The 13,668-nt window shown below is 46.5% G+C and overlaps 1 protein-coding gene across 1 annotated transcript in view; it reads left to right on the top strand.

Annotated features, from left to right (window-relative positions):
- The window catches only part of LOC135828725 (uncharacterized), a 55,051-nt gene that overhangs the window by 25,051 nt on the left and 16,332 nt on the right, over positions 1-13,668 (top strand). The window contains exon 9 of the mRNA XM_065341148.1: positions 13,182-13,364. Within this exon, the coding sequence (XP_065197220.1) occupies positions 13,182-13,364 (183 nt within the window). The remainder of the gene's footprint in view (positions 1-13,181; positions 13,365-13,668) is intronic.

Raw genomic sequence — 13,668 nt, 5'->3', positions numbered from 1 at the left:
TTGCTTAAAGCTTCTTCTCGCCGTGGCCACGATTTTTCTTCTTCTTCTCCATTATTCTTTTTCTTTCCTTCCTTTCTCTTCTTCCTTTGCTGAGAGCCTTCTGTTCCCATATTTTCTTTTCATCTGTGTCCCCATTCCTGGGTTACTTGGACTTTATTCGCTTCCTTGTCATTGGACATGTTCAATCCGTTCGGTTTGCGAATTCAAATAAACACAACCACCACCACCAACCAACTGACTGGTTTGGGTGCATGTGTGTTAATTTCATTGGTTGTGAAAAATTACAAATTACAATCGGACGTGCTTCAAATAGACCACATCGCCATTCCATTTGTAACCATCCGCCTCGGTGTGGATAGAGCTAAATCATATTCACTGATGAAACCTTAGTGGTCGAAACAGCGTTGAAAATCGGCTTTCGGTATGAACGTCCATTGGTTGTGTTTATTTAAATTCGCAAACCGAACGGACTGAACATGTCCAATGACAAGGAAGCGAATGAAGGCCAATTAACCCAGGAATGGGGACAGAGATGAAAAGAAAATAATGGGAACAGAAGGTTCTCAGCAAAGGAAGAAGAGAAAGGAAGGAAAGAAAAAGAATAATGGAGAAGAAGAAGAAGAAGAAAAATCGTGGTCACGGCGAGAAGAAAGCTTTTAGCAAAAAGACAAAGGAAAGGATGAAGGAGAAAATGGGGAGACACATCGTGGTCACGGCCAATTCAAACACAACTTCGCACTGAGGAGTGTATAATCAGTTTAAACGCTAGTATGAACATTGATGAAGCAATTCTACCTCATCCACATGCGCTCTCTGGCCGACAATGACATCAGCAACATGACTCCAAGTTGTATATACTGACAGATATAATTTCTTCCAGGCAGCGTTGTTTGGATCACTAAGGTCTGATCAGTGGAGGTTGAGAATAAATAATGGCTAGCATTAATTTGAAGTGACATATTTATACATAGAATGAAGCGAAGAATTGTAATCCCGCGCTTGGAGATAAGAGACGGGCTAAGACGGGCTAAGTGATTACACATGGTGCAAAATGACACTCCTACATGCCATTAGTGTACTGCGGGCATCATCGATACTTACGCAACAGATTCTAGCACTCTGAGATACCACAATGAAGCATACTGAAAAAAACGGGGAGACAGTTCAGACTTTTGCGCTCCAACACAGTACTGCAAGTACGCAAGACGCCCCTGGGGCATTTACTCCGTCAACTCACTCACCACCATACAGAACTGTGAGCGCATGATCGGGCGAAAATTCTGCTGTTGTCGCCATTGTATAATTACGGTTCTCATATATGGTGTCACCCTTTGAGTACATAAAACACCAGTATGTAAGCTGAGAAGAAGTAGCGACGACCTGGCCATTATGGAATCCAATACACCACACCACCACTTTGCGCTCTTGGCCGATCCAAACTCTGCACTCACATCACCATCACCACAGCGAGGACAATTCCGGTGTATAAATTGGTATTGACAATGACCCTCTAGACAGCTGTTTCGCTCCTCCTGAGCTCATGCGTGGAGGCATGATGTTGAATGAAAGCATAATAACTTAAAGAGTATACTGATCTTTACACGGCTACGCAATTGCGCTCATTCGGCAAAGAAACGTGGCATACCCTAGTGACAAAAGTGATAAAAAGTGATAAAAAGGTCAGGTGATAACGACACGCGCTCATGGCTGGGACAGGAACATGTAGCACGTGTGAAAAGGGGGAGGGGGCAAAAAACAGCAGTCAGTCTAACACCAGAAAAGTTAGGGTGCGTTCTTATAATTCTCTAGCTTCTAGAAGAAGAAGAAAAGAGAAGTCGAAGAAACTGGGATTACTCAAGAATGGGTCTCGAAGAATTCGGAGATATTTTGCACATGTCAAGCAAAGTGAAGCGCCAAAGGGGCCGCGATTTTGAGTGATGAATGTATGTGCGTATGCGAAAAGGGAAATGCGTACACTCATGATGAACACGTGGCTTTTAGCCGTAGTTCGCATGCGCTGATCCCAAACCGCGGGAATCTCCAAGTTTCAACCACCTCTGAAGCTTGGAGAGCTTGGAGAGCTTTGGAGAGCCTCCTAAAAGTCGGAGAGGATATAAGAACAGCTCTCGAACTTTTTGGAGTCTCCAGCTTTTCCGAGAGGATTTAAGAACGCACACTTAGTTATTGCATGTACCACAAAAAAAAAAAATATATATATATATATATATATATATATACTTCCGCTGCTGACTGTACTTGTCCCACAGGGACGTGACGGGGAAAGAAAGCCAATCGAACTGGCGGACTCAGCAGACCCAAAGGCCCCTGAGGCAATCACTGTCCTGCCAGCCCGTCGCACAAAGCCACACCACGCCGCCATGCCCGTTAAAATACAATTATATCTTCCTCTGCAAAACATCCACTTGACACATGGGCAGGCCGATGGGGCATTCAGTCCATTCAGGGCTGTGCTGTGCACAATGCTGCTATATCTTGATCTAGCATTTCATGTTGAGGAACTATCCCGCTTGTCTCGTAATAGATGACTTGCACAAAGATCCGAGCCGCGCCTTAGACGGGGCAAACTCTCAGGATACTGCATGCTTGTAGGGGTACACGCGTGATGCGGTACCCTAGGCCTAGTAGCTGTGTGTCATCATGACTGAAAATTACATGCACGGAAAATGCATGACATGTATGTACCTCTCGAAGCTTCGAAGATGCATTTTTTGGCAATGGATTTTTGCCGTGGTTAGTTGGGCGACGAGTATGGCGGAACCGGAAGCCAAGAGCTCTTCCTGTGGTGACGAGCATGATGACGCCAGCTTGCCCAATCCTTCATGGAAGGTTGCTGATCTAAAGCGTTTTCTCACCAAGAATGGGGCTGTACTTACTGGACGGAAAGCGGCTCTTCTCGAACGGTAAGTGCAAAGTAAACTATAGTTGAAACAAGAATCGCTCGAGTAAAAAATACTAAATATCGGTGTTTGGCTTCTTTTTCTGTGTGGTATTCTCTTTCTCAGTGCTCTTTTCTACAAGGACAACAAAGATGCCGCTCCCAGTAAGCCTTCGACAACGGAACACGCAGGGAAGGGTGACGAGGCTGTTCGCTTTCCTTCGGAAAGCGCGGCATGGTCAATCGAACCGTCATCCTTCCCTGTTGTGACATCATCTACGATATTTGGCCACCTCATGGAGTCCGGAAAAGCGGCCCGTTGTCCGACCAGCGAAATGTCGGAGCAACCTGATGTTGTGCTGGTTAGAAGACCCCTAGACAGGGCAGAAGCACTGTTTTTCGGTGGCTATGTACATAATGTTGCCGTATGCTGGAGTACTCCGCCAGACACTGAGTGCTATGTGATGAGTAAATGCTGGGCTACACAGAAGAAGTCAACTCGGTACAACCAGAAGATAATAGTAAAAAAACATGACGAGAAAATGACATCTGTTGGATATGCGCGGTGCGAGTGTGTGGCAGGAGGTTGCGACGGACTGTGTTCGCATGTGCTCGCCGTTCTGCTAGTCCTTCAGACTTACCGAAACAGCACACAAGCGACAGCGGAGTCCGAGGCTGTGAGCAGGACATCCCTACCACAGAGCTGGGGTCCTCGCAAGCGAACCATAGAGTCTCGCCCGGTCATGGATGTTGTCGTAGAGAAACCGCGTGCAGCCGAATCCCGCAAAGGCCGCCCGGTTCGCTGCAGCCTATACGATGCTCGTGGGCCTGAGATGCGGCATATATCTACTGGTGAGTTAACACAGAGAGGGACATAGTAATCATAATTTTCCTTTTTATTTGTACGACAAGTGAGCTGTCGATAAACCTGGCACCATATTAACAACAAAAGTGCTGTATGATAATGAGAAGTTTATCACTGGGTGCATTCAGATCATAGTGTCGCAGTGTCTTTGGAGATGACAGGGGGAAACTGAACATTAATAATTCTTCTTTTGCTCCCAGGCTACTGTTCAAATCACATTTGGGGAAGGGACAGTCATTGCATGCTTGCGCCTGGCATTCTAGTCTGGGTGTGCTTGGTATCATCACGTTATGACCTCGCTCATGGCTGCATGTTGTATTGTAAACCAAGGATTGTGTAAGACTTGCAAATTCGGGTTGAGAGTCGCTTCATGGTGGGTACTATGATCTTATGTTGTCACTGCCAAAAATCCTTCTACTCACTGGTGTATGTGCTCCCAGACTTCAGCTGTAAATTACTCTCATCATCAATCATCATAACTTTCTCCGACCACTGAGAGCCTCTGCTGCCCCTCTTTCTTCACTTGTTTAATGCGCTATAGATGACGTGCGAGATTTACGCGAAGCAGCATCATCACGCAGTGCATGGAAGCCTTTGCTGCGCACAAACTTCCCAACAACACAGTCGAAGTACGGCCTGGTCCCAGTTGCATCTACCTTGTGGCACCAGCAGCCACAGCTACCGGCGGATCCACCAACAAAGAGGCTTCAGACAAGCTCCACTCAGCATTTCCCCTGTCTTCCATGGCCCGCATACCATGAAGGCACAGCAGACCACTCATGGCCAATAGCAATCCGTGAGGCGCATGCCATTGAAGCAAGGACACGTGGGCAGGCATCATCAGCTGAATGGCAAGATTTGCACCGATGCACAGTCACAGCATCAAGCATGAAGCGGATTGTGAGATGCAGAACTGGCCACCAGTCGCTACTCCGCACGATCTTCGATGGTCATTCCTTGGCCCAAGTTGCTGCCGTACAGCATGGGAGAAAAAAATGAGGATAACGCTGTGCAATGCTACGTTGCATTAAAGAAGAGGCAGGGATGCCCAGTGGATGTGAGGCATTGTGGTCTCTGTCTACACCAAGAATTCCGCTACATCGGGGCATCGCCCGATGGCATGTTGCGAGATCCGTCCGCTCATCCCGTCTACAGCCTGCTGGAAGTCAAGTGTCCGCATTCTAAGCACGGCAAGTCGGTGGAGGATGCAGCAGGTGAGGCAGGCTTTTGTCTCACCTTGTCAAAGGGCTGTCCTTCCCTGGACACGAGTCATGCATATTATTTCCAGGTTCAGGCTCAGCTTGGTGTGTGCAATCTCCAGTGGTGTGATTTTGTGGTGTGGCTAGGTGAGAGTGTCCATCTAGAGCGCGTGCTGTTTGAGCCTTCTTTTTGGCATGAGTCAATCCTGCGTCCAGCAGTAGCATTTTACGTAACACGCGCAGTTCCGTATCTTGATTTGCGCGAGCGATCTGTGCCCCCAAATGCTACCCCAGAGCTATCTTCCGAGCTCAAAGCCTCAATGTCCTCCACCTCAGACGTAGCCAGTGCCCGTTCCGCTTCCAAGGATGAAAATCCTTTTCATGACCATGAGCTGTGCCTGACCAGTGACCTTTCGCAGTACACCATCGACGGTCGAAATGGAAGCAATGCATGCACGATCATTGCTTGTCTTTTCGTCAAGCAGGTCTTGCTCACAGGCGGAGTCGACCTTGGCAAAGATGCGATGTGCAGAGCCATGCGGCAGGGCAATACAGCGTATGACTCACTGAACACAAACAGGTTGCTGAGCACTGATGAGGTTGTCTAGATTGAGGCTTTGAACTTGGAAGTGTCCCGGGAGGTGTTTGTCAGGCCGAATGCAGAATCTTTTGCAGGGCTGATAGAGAATATGTCTGTTTTCGCTCAGGCTGATCCCTCTAGTATTTATGGTGGGGTTTTTGTGACTACACCATTCTCCTTTTCGATCCTCTGCTTTGCAGCTTGTAAGCGTTTTGTTCTGTTTGATAGCCATAGTCACGGAGATAGCGGTGCTTTACTCGCTGATGTGCCATTAGATGCAGCTGTTGATTATCTTCAGTTCTTTTTCTCCTTTCATTATCCGGAAATCCGGTTTAATGATACCAACCCTACATCTCCTGTTGGGCAAGTTTCATTCTTGAAAGTCCGCTGATCCTGCCAGATGAAAAATATGTCCCTACTCCACTGACAGAGGATGTCTCTGTTTCCACTCAGGCTGATCAATCCAGCATTTTATGATGGTGTTTTTGTGACTGCACCATTCTCCTTTTTGATCCTCTGCTTTGCAGCTTGTAATCGCTTTGTTCTGTTTGATAGCCATAGTCACGGAGATAGCCGTGCTTTACTCGCTGATGTGCCATTAGATGCAGCTGTTGATTATCATAATCAGGCTTCAGTTCTTTTACTCCTTTCATTGTCCCAAAATCCTGTTTGACGATCCAACCCGACATGTCTCGTCGGTCAAGTTTCATTCTTGAAAGTCCACTGATCCCGCCATTATGTAAAACATTTCCCCAACCCAACTCGGACACCACGCACACACGGAAATTTTGCTTGGTGGAATGTTACCTTGTTGTGTTCCATGCCGCATGCTGGCATTGTGACTACATGTACTTGTACATGACACAGGCTCCTGCGCAAGCTTCTCTTTACTAACAGCTGGAATCCTATAAATTTTATCATTCATATCATCGACCTTGTGCAATATTTTATTACAAACATGGGATAAGAAATGTCAAACCATTGCTCGTGAAATGAGTTCTATGACCAAAAATCACGGGTACCTTGATGTGACTTGACTTCTGTTGTCCGTGGTGAGTGATCTGCGTGTGGCAAAGTTGATAAATGTTGGAAACACAACTCACATAACAGAACTGAAAAACAACATACATTTGGAAAGAGAAGCGCAATGCATGTCTTGCAGATCTATGAAAAGATTGATCAATGCAAGAAATGTATATTAATGGTTCACAAAGCACCAAACAATAAGAGAGGGAACCGGAGCTACTCGTTCCATACGTTCCCTCCCAACCCGAACTGAGAAAGAAATAGATTCATGCCGTACATGGAGATGAAAATGAGGGAAATCTTGTATCTCTGGAAATACTGTAGTCTGCACATTCCCACAGTGGAAGCAGAATCCAGTGCAAAGTGATACTTTCGACGCCTGAGAACGTTTAGTTTTAGTGCTGCACCAGCTCCTGGCAGAGCAAACCGATCCTGAAGAGAGGCTACGGATCGGGTGGAAACATGGTGAGTAGTTGAAGTCAAATCCACGGAAAAGGAAGAGAGGAGAGACCGAGCGTGAGAAGTAGCTGGCCTTCAGTAGTTAGAGGTATCCGAGTTGAAGAAGAAAACAAGCGTGCTGGAGAAGCGCTGCGAAGTCCTCAGAGCTGATGTCGTACTGCTGAAGTCTCAGTTGTTCCGATATAACAACATCAAGGACAACCCTGAGCAGTTGAAATACCTCACTGGACTTTGCCCAGAGACTTGGAGTCCAATATATTGAGTGAGAAAGCATCACAGACCTTTGCGCAAGGTCACATATTTAGCACCAAGGAGTGGCCGGAAGTCATAGATATATATATCTTGATGACCAGCTGCTAATGACAATGGTGTGGCTCTGACTGAGTCACATGGGAAATGAATTTGCGTACTTGTGTGGTTGCAACGAGGCCACCGTGTATTCCGTATATTGAATAATAAACTATACGTATCTCCGTCCGGGTTGAGTGCTTCCGATGCACATATCCGGCACATTCTTCATTTTGGACACGACAGAAATTACTCTTGGGGGACTATCTGATTGGTGAAGTTGGTTAGCAGGCAGCATACCGTCCAAATCTGATTGATGGAGCCATAGAGAGTTAGCGGTAGCACCCTGTCGAATATCCTGAAGAGGCGCTTCACTCGACCAATGCAGCGCTCAATGTGGATGCGTACAGTCGCAATTTTCTGCGTTTTCACTACCTCTTCTTTTGTCATGGCTGTCCGCGACCCTTTGAACGGTGGAATGTTGAGTATGAGCTGCTGCTTTACGAGTAAATCTTGAATGTTGAACCCGCGATCTGCCATGATGTTTCTACCGGGTGGTACGGAGTCCAGATACGACAATATGCCGGACTCAATGATGAGCTGGCGATCGCTGATGGAGCCAGTATAAAGCTGGCTGATGAAAGTGAACGCACCGTTTGGTGATACTCCAACAAGTCCTTTTACTGTTTTATGGACTTGTAAGTGGAGTAGTTGCTTGACTGTAGATCCAATGCAGATGGTACCTCACAGCGCAGCTCTGTTGCGTCCAAAATGATGAATGTGCTCGGATATGTGCATCGGAAGCACTCTGGCATTGACGTTTCCACATCCTCCCATGATGGCCACAGGGGGATCATGCCCAGACGGAGATACATGTAGTTCAGCCATTTCTTCAATATACGGGATACAGTAGCCTCGTTGCAACCAAACAGGTACGCAAGTTCATTTTCCATGCGACCCAGTCCGAGCCGCATCATCGTCACTAGCAGCTGGTCATCAAGAGATATCTGTGACTTCCGGCCACTCCCTGGTGCTATTTTGCGACCTTGCGCCAAGGTCTGTGATGCTTTCTCACTCATTATATTGGACTCAGAGGGCTTCAGAAATGTCCACAAACAATGCCAAGTCTCTGGGCAAAGTCCAGTGAGGTATTTCAACTGCTCAGGGTTGTCCTTGATGTTGTTATATCGGAACAACTGAGACTTCAGCAGTACGACATCAGCTCTGAGGACTTCGCAGCGCTTCTACAGCACGCTTGTTTTCTTCTTCAACTCGGATACCTCTAAGGTCAGCTGCCTCTCACGCTCGGTCTCTCCCCTCTTCCTTTTCATTGGCTTGGACTTCAACTGCTCGGAGCGTTTCTGGCCCATGCGTAGTCTCTCCTCGTGAGAGGGTCGCTCTGGAGCTGGTGCAGCACTAAAACTAAACTTAGACGGAACAGAGTCCTTTCTCAGGCGTCGACAAACTCGCTTTGCGCTGGACTCTGCTTCTACTGCGGGAAAGTAGTCAAGGTTTACGAAGTGCTTATTGCAGACTACAGTATTTCCTGTGATAGTAAAAACTCCGTCCTTTTCTTCTCGACGTATAGCATGAATCCATTTCTTTCTCCGTTCGGGTTCGGAAGGGAACGTATGGAACGAGAGGCTCGGTTCCTTCTCTCGTCGACTGGTGCACTCAGGAACGCAACAGTGGTCATGCTTTGGCATGGTGATACAACCAAACAACGCAACGCTTGCCGAAAAGACTAAGTAAACTGTATCACGGTTCGTCAAGCAAAACTAAATAATAGAAAAAGGCGAAAGTCTCAAAGGTCAGAGCTGAGAAGGTCGACCTCGCGGACCACTTGCCCTGTCTCGAACCCAGACAATCTTTGTGCAAGTCATCTATTTCACTCAATGTAAAATTGTAAAACAAGTACCCAGACCCACCCCATGGCCAAATTGGTTCTGCGACTCTAATGGTCCGCCGTAGTGGCCAGGTCAATGACGAGTTGATTTATTGATTGATGAATGATTTATTAAATTCCTGACTTCTTGAGTGGTCACTTGAGTGAAAAGACATGCACATGGATTTGTTCCAACTCCATTTATGTTTTCAGAGGAAGGCATCAGGTCTGAAGGCCAAAAAATAACCAGAGGAAAAGGATTTGGCAGGCAGATTCTACTGGACCCGTATCAATATTAAATTTTTATTCTCGTAGCTATGCAGAAGACGTTACTTTAGTAACGTCTGGCGCTAGCCAGGGTCCACACAGCTTTAATTTGGTGTTTGTGTGTTTGTTTGTTTGTTTGTGTCACGCCTGGCGCTATCCGTATCTGACGGCAAAAAAGCATAGGATGTTATAAATTTTTCAATCCTCCTACTTTTTTTTTCAGGCATATCCTGGGATTCGAACCCACACTATCGCCCTACATGCATTCCCCCATACACTTCGCATTCATACCCATTCTTCCAAGTTGCTTCACGTTATTATCTTGCGTTTGAAAGCCCTATTTGAATATTGCGGGCAGCTGTGTTTGATGGTACGGTACGGTACGGGAGACGGTGTCGTATTACCCTCGATCGTACCTGTCCCGTACCTATTCCCTACCGTACCGTGCCATCAAAGACGGCTGGCCACAATGCATATTCAAATAGGGCTTTCAAATGCAAGATCACAATGTGAAAAAACTTAGAAGAATGGGTATGAATGCGAAGTGTATCGGGGAATGCATGCAGGGCGCGCGATAGTGCGGGTTCGAATCCCAGGTTATGTCTTAAAAAAAGGATTTTTTTAAAGAATTTATAACATCCCTATCCTTTTTTTGTCTAGGTCATCAAGGCAAAAAAGCATAGCGTAGGGCCCTGAGCTTCCAAGCTCTCTCGTTTTGTCACTGCGCACTTACACGAGAGAGCTTGGAAGCTCAGGGCCCTACGCTATGCTTTGTTACTTAGCTCATCGTGCATGTTGTGGGAACGGATGGAAATGTTTCCTGGGAAGGCGCTGACTCTGCCGAGCACGCGCGTTCTGGAGTCGACGGGATCACTCTGCCGACGTTTCCTGTGACCGGCGCTGACTCGCCCGTTCACGCCTATTTTGGAGACGACGGGATCTCTCTTCCAAAGTATGTTTTTGCTGACACATCCTATCACCTATTCGGCAACTAACATCCATTCTAATTTTATTTCCTCCTCGTCTCCCTATTTCTTTCCAGAAAGTATCTCTATACATCAGGGAGTCGTACTGTATTGGCAGCTACCCTAACGGGTCACGCCGCCCACCACCCAAGCATGGGTATGATGAGGGACAGTGGCAACAGAAACAGAAAAAAAACAGCAAGCAGGGAGAGAAAGCAAGAGAAAGACGGCGATAGTAGTACATCTGGTGTGCGACGTATAGAAAAGAGAGATGACAAGAGATGCGCACAAAATAGGAAACAATAATTATTTTTGCAGTTCCGAAACAATCAACCAGGTGATGGAGTGTGGGCACCCGAAGTCCCACCTGGACTCCACTGGAAGAACATCCCACGCAGGGATATCAGCGACAGGCCAAGCATTGAAAAACAGCCATGAGGACACATCGTCTAGAAGTCCACCGCGCTCGAACTGAAATTGCAGGTTCAAACAATTTCCCACGCGGCGTCAGGCAGCGTAACTCTTCTCCCTGCATCACCATCCATCTCCAGCAACCGTCTCCACTCACAGCTCATGCCTCTGCCACCACTGTACTCCTCCGAGCTTCGCAATTTGAAACCATTCGGGGGTCAGCTACACCACCGCGAATGGAGAGACGAGGACGACAACGGTCGTGACTGAAAAGACACTGCCTTGGCGACCGCGTCGCGGAACCCTCGCCCCAGCAAATTCAGAAATACGCCAGGGGCAACTCTGGTGGACCCAGAGCCACCCCCTTGGCAAGACTAGTAAGAGGAACGACTGAAAACTCAGATAAAACGGAGCTACAAAAAGTGCAACCGTCCCCTTCAAGCACATATGCAACACACAGGGAGTCGTATACATGTACATAATATTGTGGCCAGCTGTTTGTAGCCAGCTGTGTTTGATGGTATGGTACGGTACGGGACAGATACGGGAGCCAGCAAATGGCCAGCTGTGCGATACGGTACGGGACAGATACGGGATAGCGCCAGGCGTGACACAAACAAACAAACAAACAAACAAACAAACAAACAAACACCAAATTAAAGCTGTGTGGACCCTGGCTAGCGCCAGACGTTACTGAAGTAACGTCTTCTGCATAGCTACGGGAATTAAATTTTGTTTTACAACCAGGCTACTGTGCTATCTGGAAGTTATTTGTCCGCGTATTTATAACCCAAATTTGTGTGTCCAGAAAGATGGTTTTATTACCCTGAAATTGTTCAAATAATGTTTGTTGTGTGGTGTGGCAAAGTGTTTGCCACTTGTGCCTAAATGTGTTTTGTCACCTTTTAATTTTAATAATCATTCTCTGTATGTTTGTGACTGGGGAGCACAATACAGGTAGACTCCCTCTAACTCGAATACGGTATAATTCGAACATTCCGTGTAATTCGAACTCTTTCGTGGTACCGATCTTCTGCTAGTCACTTCAAGTCAAATTTGAATGCATAATTCGAAGTGCGAAAAGTGCACCCGTTGGATGATTCGAACTCTGCCTTCGTACAGAAGAGCAGTTTACAGTACAGTGACTATGTCCTTCGAGCGCTTATTTCGAAGTGAGATGGAGTTGCTCTACTATTATTTCGAAGTTCTTTTTTCTCCTTCTCTAGCCAAGAGTAACTCAAAAATTGATCCCTGTTCCGCTCCAGAATCGACAAAAGCGTTAAAGAAACCCACCTTCCTTCGAAATTTGATCCAAGCCTGTGCAAGGCCGAGTGCAAAGATTTGATTGAAGACGATGTCTTCCAGGTTTGTCGTTGGGAGAAGTAAATTTCAAGAAAACCCTAAAAAGATGGAGGACATGTCCTAAGCGCTAGAAGAGGTGTTCTACTATCTGCCGGTGTATAGTTCTGGCCAATTGAGAACGTAGCTGGCTGTTTTGCCAGCGCTTGTAAATTAGCTATTTTCAACACGATCATTCGTGGTGTCAGGGGACTACAAGAAGGCGTATGACATGGTTCCTCACGATTGGATTGAGCGCTGGTTGGAGCTGTTTGGCATACACGAATCCGTACGCAGACTTATGACTGTTAGCATGGCTCAGTGGAAGCTTAACCTTTTGAACGGCACCAACAACTTGGGATCGGCGGCCATTCAGCGTGGGATTTTCTAGGGTGATTCCTTATCCTCACTGCTGTTCGTCATCTGCCTCATACCTATCACCATGGTCTTAAGGAAGGCTGACACAGCCTACTGTTTCAAGGATCAAAACCGAACCAAGCTCAATACATGGTACCGACTTTTCGGGGAAGAATTGCTAGTGGTTAGGAATTATCAGGATCTCATTTCAAAATACTACGCTGAAAATCAATCATCAGAAGGCTGAAACTCTTCTAGATGCTTGACCTTGTTAACTACTTGAGAAGTACAGTCACTACTGCAACGACAAGCTATCCTCACTACCCACTCAACAAATAATTTCATCAAAAACGCGACTTTGTTTCGAAGTTGTGAATCATTTGCAAGAACTTCCATCTCAGCACTTGCCTATGCGTCCAAGCACAATTGGTTAACCTGTGCGGCCTAAAAAAAAGAGAACAACCTGATGTCGAGCTGCATTGTGGGAGTACACAAGACACTCATATCAGCAAGGATTCGCTACAACTTTCTCGTTCTTTTTCGGGAAAGGCGATAGGTCGCTTTTAACTGATCACAGCAAAATGTAGTTTCTACTTGTAGTGTTTGTACTGAATAAGCAAATCCTTCTCTGTCTTGTGTTGCCAGAACCCGTACAATGTGATCGACCAATTACACAAGCCGGAGCCTATTCCAATTTCGCGAATGGCGTCTTCAATACCGAACAGTCAAACATCACTTTAACATGTAATTCCAGCTACTGGCGTTTGGGTTCGGCTCAGGCGACTTGCGAGAAGAATGGCACAGTGTCTGGTCTTGATGGTGGATGCGGTAAGATTTGCTAAGTATTTAAGAGAGCATGTTTGAGAATACAAAAGTATGTGGGCAAGTGGATCTCTGCGATTTTGCTCGAAATTTGCAGGTATGCTCCCTTTGGGGTGCAAATCGATTGTGGAAAGTCCTTGAAAAAGTTTCTGAAGGGAACCTTGAAACTTGCATACCCCTCAAAAATGGCCGAATTATCACAATTTTTATGGGTCTACAAACGAGTCACGCCACAGCAAGTACGAACAAGCGATGAACAAAACTCCATCAAGGCAAAATTGCTGTCCTGCTGCGACATGCTTCCTCGCTG

Source organism: Sycon ciliatum, chromosome 12 (genome assembly GCF_964019385.1).
Source record: "Sycon ciliatum chromosome 12, ocSycCili1.1, whole genome shotgun sequence".
NCBI lineage: Eukaryota > Metazoa > Porifera > Calcarea > Leucosolenida > Sycettidae > Sycon > Sycon ciliatum.
The sequence above is the reverse complement of the archived record's forward strand: the minus strand, read 5'-3'. Positions and strand labels throughout refer to the sequence as shown.